The sequence below is a fragment of the Chiloscyllium punctatum genome, chromosome 2 (genome assembly GCF_047496795.1).
Source record: "Chiloscyllium punctatum isolate Juve2018m chromosome 2, sChiPun1.3, whole genome shotgun sequence".
Classification (NCBI taxonomy): Eukaryota; Metazoa; Chordata; class Chondrichthyes; order Orectolobiformes; family Hemiscylliidae; genus Chiloscyllium; species Chiloscyllium punctatum.
The window spans coordinates 65,407,135-65,427,982 of NC_092740.1; the positions used below are offsets into that span (position 1 = coordinate 65,407,135).

The 20,848-nt window shown below is 39.7% G+C and overlaps 1 protein-coding gene across 1 annotated transcript in view; it reads right to left on the reverse strand.

Annotated features, from left to right (window-relative positions):
* LOC140484852 (solute carrier organic anion transporter family member 3A1-like) overlaps positions 1-20,848 on the reverse strand; it is a 314,802-nt gene that overhangs the window by 67,001 nt on the left and 226,953 nt on the right. The window contains exons 5-6 of the mRNA XM_072583601.1: positions 18,292-18,561; positions 5,057-5,221 (exon numbers count right to left, since the gene is read on the reverse strand). Coding sequence (XP_072439702.1) covers positions 5,057-5,221; positions 18,292-18,561 — 435 coding nt within the window. The remainder of the gene's footprint in view (positions 1-5,056; positions 5,222-18,291; positions 18,562-20,848) is intronic.

Consider the following 20,848-nt stretch of genomic DNA (forward strand, 5'->3'; position numbering starts at 1 on the left):
TGCTGTTTGATGAGTTCTCCTCTTTGCCTCACTGGCACTGTTTTGTCAGGCATGAGGAGCTTTGCCAATGAAGTCTTGGATGATTTGGTCATTTTCATTGAATCAGTCTTAGTGTTTCCTGGTTTTTTTTGCCAATGGTTTCTTCATAGCATGAGTTGATGGCTGTCTTCGGCGCTTTCCAGATTTCTTCCATTCTATTATAATTAATTATTTGAAGATTTTGGTGAAGAAAAGTTATGGACTTTTCTCATGTAAGGCAGGTTGCTGTTAAGATTGTAAACCCGAAGTGAGCAATAGCCCTTCAGCACACTTGTTTAAAATCCTTACATGAAGCACTCAATGCTGCCTATGGTGAATTAATCCTACATGTTAATCTCAGGTATTTACATTGAGGGAAGATCCTGCAAAGATTTTTACATTTGATGTCTGAAATTGTCACTTTCTTTAAATGATGGAATGAAGTGTGCAGTGAGTTGTCTGGCAATGTACAGTTGCCTGACTTTGAGCTCCTTACAGACATAACATCAAATCTTAACATTCTGAACTGTGTATTGCATGGAAAGGACAGAGATGTAGCATGTATGATCAGTGCTGCAAATGCATTCAAACTGAAACTAGTGTCTGCCATGCTCCAAATTCAGAAGCAAAATATTGCGACATTTCCCAAGTCTAGAGGAAGTACTAAAGAAATATATCATTGATAAAGTTTGTATCCACTCAGAAAACACTCAGGAAGGTTAGCAGAGAGATTCAACAAGCAATTTCAGGAACTAGATCTAATGGAACAAATTATTATGTTTGTCTCAAATCCATTCCTTTAAGTAGATATTGGTGGGTTAGTTAATTTATAAAGCCTTGCAGTTAATATGGAGGTTATCACAAATGCACAAAGGGGACTTATAAATAGAGAAAATACCCACTCCTATCATCCTGTGCTTTTAAAGTGAAAGGTAACTTTGGATCCATATACTTCTGTGAGACAGTGTTCTTGCAAATGAAGATAATCAGGTTAGAGTATCACGCACGCCTCACAAATAGCTTATTCAATGCAAAGTGTATGACTGGCAGTCTCAAACTACAACCCAGACTTGAAGGCCCAGGCAAATAATGTGCAGTTACAGATGGCAGTCACACTGAGACTTATTGTGTCAAGGACAAAAGATTTCTAACTTTTGGATAGATTTATACTGCACCAAAAAGAAACTGATTATTCTACATTTTCAAAGAGTTATTTGCTATGTTGCATTTAGGTTCATAAAGTGACCTTATGCTTAAAGAGATAGAAGCCACTGAACTATGGGGACAGTGTGAGTAAAAGGGATTAAAGTGTTCGATCAACCATGATGGTATTAAATGACAGAGGAGGCTTGATGGGCTAATGTTCCTCGGTCCCTAAATGATCATGATTGGATTCAAATAGATGGTAAAATAAAATAAGTTAAACGAACATTTCAAATAATAATTTTAAATATATATTTTTATGAAAATGTTGCTTTTTTATCAGTATTGAGAAACGTGATATTTGGGAAGACCATGACCAAGCGGTATTATCGCTGGACTGTTAAACCAGAGACTGAGGTCATGTTCTAGGGACCTGGGTTCAAATCCCACTATGACAAATGTGGTATTGAATTCAATAATAATCTGGAATCAAGAGTCTAATGATAACCATGAGTTGATTGTCAGAAAAACCCATCTGGTTCACTAACATCCTTACTTGATCTGGCCTATATAGTGCAATTAGGCATAAGTAATAAATACTGGCCAAGCCAGTAATGCCCTCATTCTGTAAATGAATATTTTTAAAAACCCCACAAATAGAACATGAGCCTTTCCTGGATCTGTTGGCCTGCCCTATATAAAGAACTTCAGGAGATTGGGCCTGTACAGTTTAGAAGAACTGGAGATGATCTCATTTAAATCTGCAAACGTTTCAAGAGTTAGTGGTATAGAAAAAGTATTTCCCTTGGCATGGGGGAGTCAGGAACTTGGGGACTTAGTCTCAGAATAGGGGACAAGCCATTTGCAATACAGATATGGAGAAAGTTCTTCATTCAGTGAAGACAGTGAAACATTGGAATTCTCTATCCTGGAGGATTACATAAGCTTAGTTATTGAGTATGTTAATGCTAGAAATTGATAGGTTCTAAATACTAATGAGGTCAAGGGGCATGGGGAGAATGCGTGATAAAGGCATTGAGATAGTTGGCCAGTTATGATCTCGAACAGTTCAGCAGGCTCAAGAGGCCAACTGGTCTATTCCTATGTTTTCTGGGCTAGTGAGAGTGCTTAATAGTAATTGTAAAGTTTTTACATCATTCAACAAACTTCAGCATTGTATCATCTGTTTTTAGAGTAAGACCAACAGCACAGGATTGGAAATTCGCATCAATGTCGTTGATGAGAATCTAGGTCAGTGGGGCATGGGTCCTCCACAGAACTACCTCTAAAAGAACAGAATTGCTAAATGAGTTTTGAGAAGATTTGTAGCTCAGTTTGAGGTTCTGGATGTAGGTTTGCTCACTGAGCTGGAAGGTTCATTTCCACATGTTTCATCACCCTACCAGGTAACATCTTCAGTGGGCCTCAGGGCGAAGCACTGCTGATGATTTCTGCTTTCTATTTATATGTTTGGGTTTCTTTGGGTTGGTGATGTCATTTTCTGTGGTGATATCATTTCCTGTTCTTTTTGTCAGGGGGTGGTAGATGGGGTCTAACTCGATGTGTTTGTTTATAGAGTTCCGGTTGGAATGCCATGCCATGCAAACTCGTGCATGTCTTTGTTTGGCCTGTCCTAGGATGAACGTGTTGTCCCAATCAAAATGGTGTCCTTCCTTATCTGTATGTAAGGATATTAGTGAGAGAGGGTCATGTCGTTTTGTGGCTAGTTGATGTTCATGTATCCTGGTGGCTAGTTTTCTGTCTTTTTGTCTGATGTAGTGTTTGTTACAGTTCTTGCACTGTATTTTGTAAATGACATTAGTTTTGCTTGTTTTCTGTCTTGCAAGTATAAGGCAGCCCACAAACCCACCAACACACTAAAACAGCAGCTAATGAACTTGAAAGACCCTATATAGACAACAAGCAAAACAAATGTCATTTATAAAATACCGTGCAAGAACTGTAACAAACACTACATTGGATAAACAGGCAGAAAACTAGCCACATGAAGATCAACTAGCCACAAAATGACATGACCCTCTCTCACTAGCATCCTTACATAAAGATAAGGAAGGACACCACTTCGACTGGGACAACACATCCTTCTAGGACAAGCCAAACAGAGACACGCACAAGAATTCCTAGAAGCATGGCATTCCAACTGGACCTCTATCAACAAACACATTGAGTTAGACCGCATCTACCACCCCCTGAGAAAAAGAACAGGAAATGACATCACCACAGGAAATGACATCACCAACCCAAAGAAACCCAAACATATAAATAGAAAGCAGAAATCATCAGCAGTGTTTCACCTGAAGGTCCACTGAAGATGTTACCGAGTAGGGTGACAAAATATCTGGAAATGAACCTTCCAGCTTAGCGAGCAAATCTACATCCAGAATTGCTAAAAGCAACCTGATTTTCTGCACCATTCTGCAAACTTGTGGACTCAAGAGGCCACTACTGTTTTCAATGCTGTGTTTATAGTGAACACTGACAGATTAACATGGCAAAACCTGAGCTGTATGTTTAAACTGAATGAAGTTCATAAGGTGAAGAACATTATTATCAACACAGAAAATTTGTAATATATCCACACTGACAAATGTGCAATATATTTTTTCCTATTTGTGGGCAATTCTCTCTGTGATTGAGAGGCTTATGTCAAATCCATTAGAAAGTATACCATATACAGGCATGAGAGGAGCCCTTATGGTGCAGTAGTGGTGTCCCTACCTCTGACATAGGAGGCCAGGGTTCGAGTTCCACATGTTCTAAAGGTGTGTAATAACATTTCATGAAGATATTGATAAGAAAATAGCTATTGAGTCATGAGAACAATTCTTGTGGTGCATTCCCTTCCTCTGGGCCTAAAGGCCTGGGTTCAAGTCCCATCTGTTTCAAAGGTGTGTCATAACATAGCTGAACAAACTGATTTAAAAATACACATTAAAAAAACCCACATGGAATTATGAGGAGGGTTCTTGTGGTGAAGTGGTATTATCTCCATTTCAGAGCCAGAAGGCCTGGCTTCAAGCCTACCTGCTCCAGAATCAGCTCTGAGCGGGCTGATTCAATAATATAATATCTACAGAGAATGAGACAGAGCCAACTTGATGAGCTTTGTTGATCCCAGAATGTTTCCGAATTTTTTCAGCAGGTTTGCAAACACGTTAGAAATGTCAGCAAACAATAATTTCTGTCAAATAATTCCCATGAAATTGGTAATCCACGTGTTATGGTCTGTGTTTTTAAACACAACAGTAATCTACCTTTACCCACTATTAAATGGTTTCACTGAATAAGCTGTTGGATATACTTGGCTGCAATAGGTCCATGTAGATGACCAGAGCCTTCAAGTCCAGATGTGGGTAATCTTTCGTTTAAATTTGCTAACTCACGATGAGAAAAAATGGAGACTGCAGATGCTGGAGATCAGAGTCAAACATGTGGCACTGGAAAAGCACAGCCTATCAGGCAGGATCCGAGAAGCAGGAAGGCTGACATTTCGGGAATGTTCCTGATGAAGGGCTTATGCCCAAAACGTCAATCTTCCTGTTCCTCAGATACTGTCTGACCTGCTGTCCTTTTCCATTGCCACACTTTTCGACTCTAACTCACCACAAGGGGAATTGAGAGCTCAAATCCATGAAATGCCAACCTGCAGCACATTTGACTCCAAGTGCATTATATCATTTGCATTGCATGGGTCAAAGTGTGATGTGCACTGTGTTATATAATTTTAATATCTACTTACTATAGCAAATAAAGATGTCTCTGTGTACACCACACATTATGTTTGTACCAAAAGGACAGCAAGTATCTTTAATCTCTGCATCCAGACAATGACATTACAGATCAGAGAGTAAACAAGCCACTATAATTATCTTACCTATGAACTGGTTGGCGTACGAAGCACTGAGACCAAACTGCCTTTCCAGATACTTGCCCAGAAAAGCAGCAAACCCACTGATAGCTGCAACCTCCATGCAGGCAGACAGCACAACACAGGTGAAGACTGGATTCATAAAGAGCTGCTTTGTTACTTGTGGAATCGCTGAAAAATATTACCAATAAAGTATGTGAAAATTTGGCAGAATTTATTTTACACAACTATGATTTCAAATCCAGTTAAATTACATTGTGAAACTGTGAACAGTAGATGGCGCCAAAATATAAAGAATCGATCCACCTGTGATTGAACTCCCACTGAGATGGAAAGAAGTGGGCCTCGCTGAGTTTTATAAAAAATGGCTTTAAAGAACACTCTGCAACATCACAGTGCTTTGCAATTCAACACTATCTAATAAAAGAAGCCAAAACTGATAGATGACACAGAAACAGGTGGACGATGAGTGATGAGGATAGCACAAAGAATCTACAGAGAGATAGAGACAGGTTAAGCAAGGGAAAAGTCTTGGCAGATGGAATATAATGGGGGGAAATGTAACATTATGTACTTGGCAGGAAGAAGCTGAAAAACAGCAGCTGAATGTTTTTTTTTAAATGAATAAAAACTGCAGAATGCTACAACACAGAGGAATTTGGGAGTTGCCGTCAACAGGCAGAGCAGAGCAGAACAGTTTTGGGCTTCTCAACTAAGGAAAGATATATTAGCATTAGAGGCAGTCCAGAGTAGGTTTACAAGGTTTACATCAACTATGGAAAGACCATCTTACAAGGAAAAGCTGAGCAGGTTGGGCCTGTAACAGTTGGAACACAGAGGAATGACAGGTGATCATATTGAAATATGCAAGATTCTCAAGAGATTTGGCAAAGTAGATGCAAAAGGATCAGAGGGCATAATCTCAGAATAAGTTGCACATTTAAGACAGAGATGAGGAGGACTTGGTTCTACTATAAGGTAGTGAATCTGTGAAATTCTTTACCACAGAGACTGGGTTGTTAAGTATATTCAAGGCTGCCACTGGTATATTTTTAATCAGTAAGTGAGTCAAAGGTTAATAGGAGAAGACAAGAAAGTGGAGATGAGGATTATCGAATCATCCATTGAATGGTGGAGCAGACTCAATGGGCTGAATGGCCTACTTCTGCTCCTACCTCCAACAGTCTTACAAAACATCAACTGGGCAATCCATCAAACTTTCAGGACCATCCTTAGCAGATTACTCATTTACTGTTGAAAGTTAATTATTCATTTAATTTAATTGATACTTGTGGAACAGCAACATTCTTGAAATTACAACATCAAGACAAACTATTAAATGATAACAAGTCTGGCAATTTCTGGTTCCATGTGGTTACAATTTCTCTCTGCTGTTTAGAAATTATTTTACAAGCTTTATTGTGGATAGACTATGGTTATCCTGAATACTGTCATTAAAGATTGGCTCAGGCTAAATTATTGCATTTAAAACTTCCATTTGGAAATATTACACAACTGTAATCTGTTAAAAGGGAAAGGTTCAGGGTATGGTATTACATAGAAGAAAATTAAACCTATTATGAAGCCTTAACTTATACCTAACCTTAAGTGTTGTGGGTCAACCTGACATCATGTTGGTGAATCGTTTATCCCAATGATCTATGACAAGAACAAAATAATGGAAGGTGCAATCTAGAACATTACTCCAGAATGTTACTTGTAAATTAGTACTTATCGCTTATAATTAAAATCATTCCAAACTGTGGAGTTGATTTCCAAAGAATCTATTCCTGGATATTTGTCTTATTGGATGGTATTTAGGTCAGAGATTTCTGTGGAGAGAATCAGCCTGTTCAACTTGTGGTATTATCAATATCCTGACTTTTTAATTTGTTTATGTGATGTGAGCATTGTTGGCTTGGCTAGCATTTATTGTCCATCCCTAATTGCCCTTGAGAAGGTGGGGAGGGGGTATTTACCTTCTTGAAAAGCAGCAGTCCTTGGGGTGTGAGTACACCCACAGTGCTGTTGTGGAGCTCCAAGATTTTGACCAAGTTACTGTGAACGAATGGTAATATATTTTCAAGTCAGAACAATGAGAGGCTTGGAGGGGAACTTGCAGGTGGTGGTGCTCCCATGCATCTGCTGCCCTGGTCCTTCTAGGTTGTGAGTTTAGAAGGTGTTGCTTAGGGAACATTGATCAGTTGACACTGCTTCACCTGTGTTTTGATTGTGAAGGGAATACATGTTGTGGGTGCTCAGTGGGGTGCTTCGTCCTGGATGGTGTTAAAATTCTTGAGGATTGCTGGTGTACCACTCATCCAGGCAAGGGGAGAGTATTCGGTCACACTCCTAACTTATGTGTTAGAGCTGGTGGCTAAGCTTTGAGGAACCAGGGTGTGATTAATTGCTGCAGAATTCAGTCTTTGACCTAATCCAGCAAGCACAATTAATTAGATAGTCAGTGTCTGATTAATAGTAGGGTATTCAGTGATAGTAATGCCCCTGAGTATAAAGGACAAGGGTCAGATTCTCTTTTTTTGAAAATGGCCGTTGTAAGGCACTCATGTAGCATGGATGTTATTTGTCAGCTATTTGCCAAAACTTGCAAATTATCCAGGTCTTGTTGGATTTGGACATGAACTGCTTCAATTGCAATAATGTTGAAAATGGTGCAATTATAGTTTCAAAGAACTACATTGATTAGTTTTGGATAAAACTATTGTTGATCCTCCATGGGCTGAAAACACCAGCAGCCAACATTGTCAGCACCAGTTATTTAAATGTATTATGTGTCAAATCTCCTGCATGACAAATTGCCAGTGAGGCCTAGAAAAATTAGTCTATTCTTGTGCATGCTAGGTACCTTTGGAAAATAGTGAAATCCCATTCACTTTATAGTGCTGCCATGGATATTGCAGTAAAGATTACAAAAGAATCACTGCTGTAATATAACCATGCCATCAATCTAGAATAAACAACAACCACCAGTATTCAGGCATCATTGATGTTTATCGTGGCCCTTCATTTTCTATGTTTTCTTGCTTTTTATATTAGGTGGCACCTGCTTCTTATTTTGTTCACAGGTCAACTTTCTTTTACAACAAAAGAAAGTCAGCCTTACCTCCTGGCTAACACAGGTAACAAATCTAGAATAGTAAAGTCACAGTGGCAAGAAAATTCATCTCATTCACAAACTGAGATGCTTTCATTACATTGTATTTCATTGTGACTGGTGCTTAGTTTTTTAAGCAATAAGGGTGGCACAGTGACACAGTGGTTAGCATTGCTGCCTCAGGGCAGCAGGGACCTGGATTTGATTCCTCCCTTGGGGAACTGTCCATGTGGCGTTTGCACATTCTCCCTGTGTCTGTGTGGGTTTCCTCCAGGTGCTCTGATTTCCTCGCACATCCAAAAGATGTGCAGGTTAGGTGAATTGGCCATGATAAATTGGCAATAGTGTTAGGTGCATTAGTCAGGGATAAAATGCAGGGAAATGAATCTGGGTAGGTTACTCGTCGGAGGGTTGGCGTAGACTTGTTTGGCTGAAGGGCCTGTTTCTTAGGGAATCTAACCTAAGATTAAATTAAGCAGACGGAGCACCAGCTGCCATGTTAATATTCCAGCATGACTGACATGGTAGCCGAGCTGGTGCCTTGTTCAAGGAGTTCAGGTAGACCCCGGAGATGACCCTGACCAAAGAGTCCACCATTCCAGTAATAATGCCCTGGGAGCATTTCCTGCTTTGGATCCATTCTCTTTTACAAATAGCAGATCTCAAAGTGAAATTGTTAAGATGCAAACAGGGCTAATTATATTCGTAGAAAATACTTCCCCTTAAGGTATACAAGAGAAATGCTGAGTGGTATTACTGTCATTTTCTGTTCTCCTCCTTGGCTCTCTTTTTATTCATAATTCTCAAACATGTGAGTTTTGTTACAGTATGAAAAATATTCAATTTTACCACCAGCCAATTATAATTATAAACCGGACTTCTGATACCACAAGTCTGGCTACTTGGAAGACTTCCTAATTTTCATTCAATTTTGTATTCTCTAACATCTGAATGGCTTGATGTTATGAACGTATTTCACTAAAATTCTGCTCTTCCAAAGATCTGCTCTCCAGTTCCAAACTCGCACCATGTTTGGTGACTGACACTTGACCACCAATGCTCCAAGCTCAATTTTAAAGTTCTCATCCTCATGGTCCCACACTTTGTAGTGCTGTAACCTCCCAAGGTCCCACAGCCTTTCTCAAGTACTGATCATTTTTTTTTAAAGAATCCACAAAGTGAGGAAACAGGCTATTTGGCCCAATGAGTCCACACCGTACTTCCGAAGAGCATCCCATCCAGACCCATCCCATCCCTGTAACCCAGCCTTTCCCACTGCTGATGCATCTAACCTACATATCTTTGAACACTATGGGCAGTTTAGCATAGCCAATCCACCTAAGCTGCATACCTTTGGACTATGGGAGGAAACTAGAGCACCCAGTGGAAACTCACACAGACACGGGGAGAACATGCAATCTCCAATAAGACAATTGCCCAAGGCTGGAATCAAACCTAGTTCCCTACTGCTGTGAAGCAATAGTGCTAACCACTGAGCCACAGTGCTGCCCTCTTGTCCAACTTCACTTCCTTTATCTCACTCTTGGAAACTATACTTTCTGCCAATTAGCTTCAAAACTCTTGGTCTGCCTTCCAAAACTGCTCTGCCTCTAACTTGCTCTTCTCCCTTTCAAATGTTCTTTGAAACCTCCTTCACTGGCCAAGGTTGAATTCACCTTTGTATTCCCAATTTGAGCAACCTTGGCTCACTTCTATTTTTCATCTATATCTGATTACATATCGAAGGCACATATACACTGATGACATCCAGCTCTACCTCACCACCACTTCTCTTGACTCCTCCAATTTGCTGAAGTAATAGTTAGCTTATCTGACATTCCAGACTGGATAAGCAGCATTTTTTTCCAATTAAATATTAGGAAAACTGAAGCCATTGTTCTGGTTGCTGGACCATACGCTGGTTTCTAACAATAGTCAGAGATTAAGCCAGTTTAATTGCAATGTTGTTGTCACATCTTGTCCTGAGCTGAGTTTTCAGTCTCATACCCATACCATCTCTATGTCTGTGTTTTTCCACCTGTCTGACATTGATGAATGTCAGCCCATCTCTGCACATCTGCTGCTGCAACTCTCATCCATGCCTTTGCTAACTTTAGACTTGGCTAATTCAAGGCAATCCTGGTTGGCCTCCCACATTCTACCCTCTAACTCTTGGGGTCATCCAAAACTCTGTTACTGGTGTTTTACCTTACAGCAATTACCTCATAACCACAGTGCTTATTGACCTGAACTGGTTCAACCAGTGGCTTGATTTAAAAAGTCCCATCCTTGTTTTCAAATTCCATCATGGCCTCATTCATCTCTATCCCTGAAATCTCTTCCAACCTCAGAACCATCCAAGTGATCCGTCTTCCTCTAACTCTGGCTTCCTGTGCATTCCTAACAACATTCCCATTGGTGATCAGTTTCCTGGCCCAAAATTCTAGACTTCCTAGATCTTCCTAGACCAGTCTACCTCACTTCCTTCCTTTAAAATCCTTCTTTAAACCTCGCTATGTGACGATGTGACTAAGTGACTAAGTGACTATGTGACTAAGTGACTAAACCTCGCTATGTGACCTAGCATCTCCATAGTTGCCCAGTGTCATTTTTGGTTTTAGTATGTTCCATGTGACACTTTGGGACGTTGCTTTATGTTAAAGCCAAATAAAAATATGAATCATTTTTCTCGTTAGCTCAAGATAATTTTGGATTGATAATGCCCCTTTGTATTATTGGATATTCCACCATGTGAAAGCAAGAATACCAAATATGTCACTTGAAGGGGTTAAGATAGTCAGTTTACTGATGACAGTGCAGGCCGTTCTATTTCATGCTCTTATGAAAAACATTACATCTAATTACAATAATTAATAAAGGTACAATAAGTCTCAAAACAAAACTGGGAAGTGCAGGATAAACTCAGCAGTTTCAGCAGTATGCATGAAATGAGAAAAAGGTAGTTAACATTCTGAGTCCAATATGACTCTTCTGCAGAAGGACAATCCAAAGAAGTAATTTGGATTTGAAACATTAACTCTCTTTTTCCTTCTACTGATGCTGCCAAACTTTCTGACCTCTTCTAGCATTTTATTTTTACGTAAGATTTACATCATCCACGGTATTTTCCTTCCATTTCAGAATAAACCTAGAGTTTCTTTCCTTTTAGTTGCCATTATTGTCAGTTGGCAATGTGTGGTAGAGTGATGATTGTGTGGACAGGAAGCCAGGGTAGGAATGTTGAGCAGAGGGTTTGATTTATGATGGACATCATTGTATTAAATTGAATGTCAATGAACTGTGTTTGTGATGACCTATGTCACTTAGATGTACAGTTCTCTGTTACAGAGTATGGGAGGAGAAATAGTGATGACTCCAGCATTATGGTACAAGTGTCGCATGAAGATCCAACAGAATTGGTTAACAGGTTGTTTCTGGTTTGACTGGAGCTGCTGTTTTCTTCTGATATTCCCAGAATGACAAAGGACAAACAATGGATCAGCATCCAAGCCAAACCCCCCCAGTTCTCACCCATTAGTACCAATGTGTTCCTGGTAAAGCAAATGATCCTGACAGCAGAATAATTTCACTAGAAAATGTTGGACTCTGAAAGAGCTTGCTTGCAGAGTCCAAGTGTCCCTCGAACCACCCGTCTCAACATTGAGCAATATTCTGACTTTATGGCAATCAGTCATGCACTCTGAATGTTGAGGACTTATCCGCCTACAAGAGAAACCTCACTGGACATCTTGCCACTCAACACTCCATCAACAACATTTCTTTTAGGGAAATCCAAACAATTTAATCAGGTTTGTACCAATCCTCCATTTCTTGAATACATATTTGCCTATATTTTTATGCAACAAGCAGCTTAATGTTATCAGATCTCTCCATATTTAAACAAAAAGCAAAGCAAGTGCACTTCATGTTTAAACAAATATATTTACACCGATAGTAGATGCACACCCTGTATTATGGTGTCTGGCCCATATCAAAAAAATGCCAGTACAAGAGTTTGACAGGGAACAGAAAAGGGTTTATTTTTTAACACTTGACTATCAATATTGTTGTTAGTAAATGAAAAGTCTAAGTAAGTGTTTAGTGGTTGGATCAGATTTGTAAAAGGAATGTTTCTGCACTGACCTAATTCGAGAAAAACAACTTTTTTTGTACTGAACAATTTTTTTAAAGTGGTTTGAAAGCAGAAGCAATATGCACTTAAAAGGTTAAGAGTTCAAGGCCTGCTCACCACCAAACCTAAATGGAGATTTTGTTTTAGTTTCTGGTTAGTTTGTTTGACACATAGAAGCAAGACATGGTTCTTTTCTAAAGGATTGGAGGTTAACCAAACTATTATTGACTTCTACTGCAAATGTAACTACAGTGGGCCACTTAAAGACTTGATTGCGAGGATATTGAAAATGGCCAAAGCGCAGAATATTGTGGGCACAATTTTCCTCTCCGTTGAGCTGGGGGGAAAGTGGCAAATAATTTGGAGGGTCAGACCGAGGGAGGTACTCACACATTTCTCACCATCTCAGCAATTCAGTATTAGGTAAGAAGGTCCATAGGCAACCTTCATGACTCAGTGCCAACAATGACCTTTAAGTGGTCAATAAATGGCCACTTAAGGGCTTCAACCTACCACCATCTAATTCCTTACCTTTCCCATGAGGAAAACCGGAAAGCTTACTTTTTTATTGTTGGGGGTGTTACCTGGGAAGAATTGGAAGCATGGATGCGGGGAAGGTGCTGGCCGCTGAAAATCACAGCCCTGACTTTGCATCTGACCGCCCCTTCCCAGTCCAACATGCACCCCCTAACTGCTCTCTCCACACTTTCCTGCATTCTGGTGCAGCTTTTCAAGGCTGCACAACCAGGGCTTCCAGTTAAGTGCTGCAGCTCCCCAACATTGCCAATCTGACTGGCCGGCAGAGTCTACTGGGATGGGACTTGAGGGTGGTGAAGTTCCTGCTTGGACAAGAAGCTTGCTGGGCAGTAGTGAGGCATCAAATTGGTGCCGGCCCCATTGAGCATTCCCCACTGAAGGAAGGGATTTAATCACCCTGATGTCGCCTGCCCCCCCCCAAAATAAGCTGCATGGAGCTCTAAAGCCTGTCCTATACTTCCTAAAGGAAGGTGATCCAAAATGCTATGTCGTACAGATGGATAAAAAGTAGCAAGGTCAGTTGGTGATGCCAAAGGGTTAGAAAACAAAACAAAACATTTAGTTAGAAAACAAAACACTGTTTTTGCAAATATTCCTCAATTGAGCACCTTAGGGAAATCTGGTGGTGGGAAATTTGGAAATAAAGATCTTATAACATTGAGCTAAACCTTGTGTAGAGTAAAAAAAAGGCTAAAAAGAAAACAAGCTTTCTTGCTGGGGACATTTCTACTGCACATTGTGTTGATTTTGTACTGCACTTTCAATATGTAAATTTGGCATTGACAGTAACGTTAGATCTATGTTAATGATGCATTTAGTTCTTCACATTTTTTTCTGAAATTAAAACAGGAAAGGATTTGGCTATTTTTGTGTATTTTGAATATTTTTGACCCCTGTAACTGACGAAGAGGCTGTTAATATTCACTGTCTCCAGGTTTACATTTTGTGAATGGCCGAATAGGAGTCATACAGAAGACTAACAATCCTTCTGGAAATGGTTGACGAGGAGTCACTGCATTCACAAGGAGAGAAATAAAGGAGAAGGCTTTTTAAAAAATCTTTATTAGTTCTGTTTATTCTCTTGCCTAACCAAAATAAACAAATAACTATGAATGCTGGAAATCAGAAACAAAGCAGAAATTGATGGAAAAACTTAGCTAGTCTGGTAGCATCTGTAGCGAGGCAGCAGAGTTAACATTTCAGTCCAGTGACCCTTCTTCAGAACTGAGGTTCTCAGACTTGCTGAATTAGTTGCTTGCCTCACAGGAATAAGAGTGGGCCACGAAACCCCTTGAGTTTGTTGCACCACTGGTGAGAAAGCTCACTAGGTCAAGCACCAATCATGGTAGTATCGGTACCTCATTTTCAAGAAGCTGTTATTACTTTAGAATACCTTCATACTCTAACAAGATTCTCAGATTTGAACATTGCAATTGAGCCAGCAACCTTTGGGGACAGAGACTAAAGGAGTTCATGACCTTTTTGTGCAAAGATGCTTCCTGATTTCACTCTTTAATAGCTGTCAGACATCAGATAGCTTCCAGCCAATGGTAATAAAGTTCCAGTTATCCACCCCATCCTGGTGAGGATCACACCCTTTATGTCTGCAAACAGGTATGGTATTGTTTACACTTTGGGTGTACGCTTGGAATACTTCCAAAAATGGCCTGGTCGTACCACACAGTATTTATAAAACTGATCTTCACATGAAACCTCAACTTAAAGACTGGTGCATGACACACACTAAGTTTTTAGAACATGTAAAATCAACAAAGCAGCTTATTGTAAGATTTTCTGAGTAACTGGAAAAAGATGTCTTTAAAACTCTGTAGCAGAGATCTGAAAGAATATTTTCAAAAGGCGATATTTTTCCTGTATCAGTTTCCTGTGAACGGCAAGGTCTTAAAGGGGTCAATTCTGTTGGCTAAATTGCTAACCAGAAAATCATCTCAGAGCAAAGATAAACCACTGACTATATATCACCCAAGTGATTTGATGTGCACTAATGTCAATACATTCAAGGTAGCTCTGTAAGTCTAAAACGGAGTAAATAACACTGCTCTTCTTTGTCAACAGTAACAAAAACTCCAAAAAGTTAGTTCCACATTGATATAGAACTGCTTTTTACAGTAATTTCAACTTATGACTTTTCTTCTGAATATTCTTTTAGCCAGGCTGCTTATGCTAGCTGTGAGGTTCTTAGGCACAACTTCAGATCCCCGAAAGCCCCAACGCCCAGTCCCCTTGCTAACCCCCACCCAGGATTATTTTCATGAAACAGTAATTCCTAGCAGCATCTTATCATTTGTCATACAACTTAATAAATAAATACTAACAAAATTCCGCACCAAGCAGTACTGAGCTGATAAAATCAACATAGAGCAGTTATTCTCTTTGACTGCAATATGGGTAGAAGGCTGTGCTTCAGACACTTACCAAATTCAACAAATACTTTCCAAAAGGTATTTTATAAGATGCATCATCAGAGGCTATTGAGAAAATAAAAGCTCATGGTGTAAGGGATAACAAATTGGCAGGAATAGAGGCTTGGCTGATTTAACAGAAGTAGAGAGAGGCATAATGCATCTTTTTCAGGTTGGTGAGATGTAATGGGAGGTGTGACACAGTGCTCAGTGCCAGGACCTCAACTATTTGCAATTTATATCAAAGATGTGAAGGAACAGAGAGGATGGTCACCAAATTTGTTGATTAACCAAACATATGTAGGAAAGTAAGTTGTGAAGAGGACATGAGATTACAAAGGAATAGAGATATGACAAATGAGTAGGCAAAGATTTGGAAACTGGAGTATGAAATGGGAAAATGTAAGATTCCCCATTTTGGGAGGAAGAACAAAAAGTATATTATAAAAATGGTGAGCAATTGCAGCCCTCTGAAATGCAGAGAGATCTAGATGTCCTAGTGAATGAATTGCAAAAGACTAGTACACAGGTTCAGCAAGTATAAGGAAAGCTAATTGAACGTTATAATTTATTATGAGGGTATTGATTACAAAAATAGGGAGTTATTCTTCACTTTTACAGAGCACTAGTGAGACCACATGTAATACAATATCCATCACATTATTTAAGGAAGGATGCAAATGTGTTGGAAGCAGTCCAGGGAAGGTTTACTAGCCTAATACTTGGAATGGTCAGGTTGTCTTTTGAGGCAAGGCTGAGCAACCAAGCCTATGTCCACTGGAGTTTAGAAAAGAAAGAGGTGACTTGATTGAAACATAAAAGATTCTGTGTGTGTCTCAGCAGAGTACTTGTGGAAATATGCTTCCTTTTATATGGAAATTAGGAGTCAACAGTTAGAAATAAATAGTTGAACATTTAAAACAGAAAGATGGCAAAACAATTTCTCAGAGGTCAGCGAACTCTCTTTCTGAAAAGATAGTGGAAGCAAGACTTTGAATATTTTTAAAGACAGAAATGGAGAGATTCTTATTAAGCAAGGGGACAAAACATCATTGGGGGTAAGTGAGAACATGGATATGACATTACAATCATATCAATCATAATCTTATTGAATCGAGGGGCCATATACTATGTTCCCTGTAAATAATCCTGGAGTCACACAGACCTTCGAGGTCCATATATTGCAGTCAGTTCCACAATCAGAAGTCAATGCATTTGCATTTCGGTCAGTGCAGAACTTCTGCATGACTTCAGCAGCACTGCCAAAAGAACTTTGGCTGCATGTCTGCCTCTTGCTCATTGTTTTTATTGTCATGTATCCACAAGTAAATCTTGAGAGATGGTTTCTAACTTGACACGAGGGAAAGGTCTCAGTGTCCAATCTTCGTGCAGAATTGGGGCAGAGCATCTGATAAAAACACAGCTATTTGTTGGACTGCTAATTGTTACTCAAAAGGAACCTTTTGGAACTTAAAGATTCAGAATAGTTCTCTATATTGTCAGTTGGGAAGTACAAAATTAAAAGACCCAATTTCCTGCTGCAGTGAAGAGATGATGCAACGGTAGATGAAAGGAAAGCTTCCTATCTGACAGCCCATAAAAGGGCAGCATTCCAGAGTCTCAGCAAAGCAGTACAATGTCTCACTGCATTTTCCACCCTTTACAAGCTGTGACACGACATTGAGAAGTCATCAGGGCCATAATTGCTCATCAACTACAGAGCAGCTCTGACAGGATGGATTTTCAATCTTCAGTGCTCAGGCAGCATAACTTGCCTCCTTGGTTTCTTCCACTGCTTTGCTATTCTGCAAAGCTGCCCTTCTCTCCCCTCCTATTGCACCACAGGCATTCCTGCTGGAGGGCTGCTGCACCTATGTCGTTCACATGAACATCAATAGTTCCAGACAGGCCCCTCTACCTGCTCCCATTTCCAGGTGCGACCACTGCTCACTCCCTGTCATGGACAGACAGAAGTATCCCAATTCCCTCTCCTCATGAGTCTACCCTGCCCTACCTATTCCACCAACCCCTTAACACTCATGACAACTGTCAATGAGACTGACATCAATTCGAGGAGCTTCACCTGTTCTCACCACAAAAGTTCTCCCAGAGCTAGAAAAGGAAAACCAAGAAATCACACTTCACCAAGGCAACGAAGAGCTGAGGCGTTCCTCACTGGGCTTCCTTTCATGCTGAGTTCTCTAATTATCAGGTTTCCTTCAAAGCAGCTACTGCAATTAAAGTGAATTAAAGTAAAAACAAAATAACTCCAAACATATTATATGGAAAATAACTGTGATGAATTGATGGACCTAATAATATTATTTTCAAAGTTTGGGAGAAGAAGATTTGTAGCTCGGGTGCTCATTGTGGTTCTGTTCGCCGAGCTGAGAATTTGTGTTGCAGACATTTCGTCCCCTGTCTAGGTGACATCCTCAGTGCTTGGGAGCCTCCTGTGAAGCGCTTCTGTGTCCATGCAAGGACTGCACAAAACACTACATAGGACAAACTGGAAGACAGCTAACTATCCGTATCCATGAACACCAACTAGCCATGAAAAGACACGACCAGTTATCCTTAGTAGCCACAAATGCAGATGACAAGCAACATGAGTTCAACTGGGATAATACTACTATTATAGGACAAGTCAAACAGAGATCAGCCAGGGAATTCCTAGATGCATGGCACTCATCCACAGATTCTATCAACAAACACATCGACCTGGACCCAATATACCGGCCACTGCAGCGGACAGCTGGAACTGACAACCGGAAGCGGCAGAGACAAATCACTATAAATGCCTGAGGAAACATCACAGAAGCGCTTCACAGGAGGCTCCCAAGCACTGAGGATGTCACCTAGACAGGGAACGAAATGTCTGCAACACAAATTCCCAGCTCGGCGAACAGAACAACTAGTAATAATATGTAAAATAATTTATAAACTGAAACCTGTTACCACAATTGTTTAGCCCACGCTTCTACAAAACACTACTCCTTCATCAGAAAGAAAAATGCATTTATAAGGTGTTCACCTCTCAGATATGCTGTGCATGTGGTTTCACTGGTTGGTTTACATTCTTTCTTATTTTCCTCCGTAGTTAGCTTTGACTGGTCTTTGTGCACTTTACCAGGGAGCATAGGCTGCTGGGAGCTCTTGCTCAATGTGTGATGTTTCTTTGGCATGGCTTGAGGAAAGCCAAACATAAACAAAGATGAGAAGAACAGCAGTCCAGCACAAAGGAGGAAGCCAGCCCACCAAGCGCCAATCCACCGAGGATCATCTGGCGTAATGTCCAATTTTGCTGAAAGACAAAAGAAGAATAATATTTAGTGCGAATGCTTAGGACAGCACATTAGCAAGCAGTAGGTATTACTAGTGAAATAGGCGGCTCCTTTAAAGAATGTAATGTGAATGGATGGAAACCAAACATTTCTCGAGCTGTTCCAATTATGTTAGAACCATTGTATTAATCAGCCTTAATACACGATAATTACCAAGTCCCAGATTCAAGTACGTGAAAGCACAGAACTCTCCAGGGTCACTACAATTACTTGCCAATGTACTTTACATGTTGTTATTTTGCTAAAGCATGGAGTATCATTTAGATCCTTGGCAGACGTAAAAGGGATTGTTTTGGAAATTTATGTCGGCCCTGCCAGAACAAACTTCCATTTATTCTGTTATAAATCACTCTGGTGTATATGTGATTCACGTAAATATCACCTCGCCATTTTAGAGCTAAAAAGGCACAAAATAAATTTTTCACATGATTTAACATCATATAATTATAAGTTGGTGTGGAAAGTTCAGTAAGGTTCAGTAATCCTTTGAAATTTAAATAAGCAATCAAAAAATTATTTAATGCACTAACAAGTTGACAGAAATGTAATGATATCTAGCCACCATTTACTTCTTATTGCTGGAACCAGATACATTTTCCAAAGTTTTGCATTACATTCATCAGGTGATTGACAAGAGTACTAGTGAAAAGGGGAACAACATTTTTGTACTTTATGAGGAGAAAGTGCTTGTTAGTTGGCAAGTGAACTCTGACTGGTTTCGACATCATAATAGAGAATGCACCCATTAGACAATTAACTCACAAGTTCTACTTAAATGTAAACCAGGCAGGTTGACACTGATTTGTCACGGCATTACCCTGAGGAACATACAGGCTCTCAGCTATTATGTTTGAAAAAGCTGTAATGTGTGTACATGTTCTTTCTGCCTGCAAGGAATAGGTTCCTATGTTTTAGTATATGTAACTTCCTACATCCACAAGTGAATATTTTGAGCCCTTCTCTTCCTCACTTCTTAGGGTCACAAAATATAGATAGCTATTGTTTCTAAGGGCTATGACATAACCAATCTGAGCCAACTTGCCTGGTTTAAATGTAACCAAAGCCTAACAGTTAACTGTCAGTCATCATCAAACTGGTGTATTTTCCATATCAATATCGTTGCTAATCAAAATTCACCTGCCAATTAATAAACACACTCTTCTCATATAATCCAAATATATTACTCCTCTTTCCACTGGTATATTTGCAAATGTCTGACTGAAATATTATAAACTTTGATTAAGTGTGTTTTTTCAGCATGATTCAAGTTCTGTATGGTCCAATGATTTTTTTTCTGATTTATCTTTTTTTTTCTTGATATATTTTCTGTTCTGCCTTGGCTTAATAGAAACCCTTTCACCCCTAAATTGGGTCTGTCAAAAGTCAAGTCTCACTCTAGAATCATGAGGCCATAATTCAGACTCATACTTCAGTGAGTGCAATATTGCGTGATGATGCTGCTCCTTTGGCAAGGTTATTCTGTCCTTGATTTTTCTTTTGAGAGGGATCGTAAATGCAGAAGCTCCAGGGTGTCTGGTTTGTATGGATTTCAGGGTCAATTTGATAACACCGAACAGATACTGTTTCAGGCAAAAGGCTTTCAAGTTCTTTTAAAAAAAAACTTGTGCAATGAAAGGGGAGTGGTCAGTTCTCCCAGCTCAGCTTATCTCTGGTTTGTTTTGGTTTTAGCAGTCTGGCTGTTTAGAGTGCTGGTCAAAGAAACAGTTCCATGCTGAATCCTGTCTCTCTCTCTCTCTCTCTCTGACATCTCTCTTGTAAGAAACTGTGTTTGATTTAACCTTTTTTGCTAAGGGTGTGTTTATGGAGATGTTGCAAGTATTTGGAACAGCATCATTATGCTGCAATAGAGTCGATTAGGTTTTCAGTTAAGTTATGCTATTCTATATTCTGTTGTTCATGTATAAATATTCTGCTGCATCACTGCTGGTATATATACTTTACACCTGCTTAAAACACCTAGAAAATCTAGGGTCTGGGCTACCTTCTTGAAATGTATTGAGGGGTCTGGCCATAACAGCTTGAGGGCTCTTTGCAGGATTTATTCAATAGTTCCAATTTGGGATTAGGGTTGCTAGACTCAAAGGCAGCGAGTGGTAGGTGTTAGTGACGTTTGTTCCAGGTTTTGGATTCAGTTAGTTCAAACAGTGCTTGGGTCTTTCAATCACTAAGAGTTTTCTGGGAGTGGAAGAAGTGACTCTGGGGACTTTACAAAAGGTGAATAAGGTT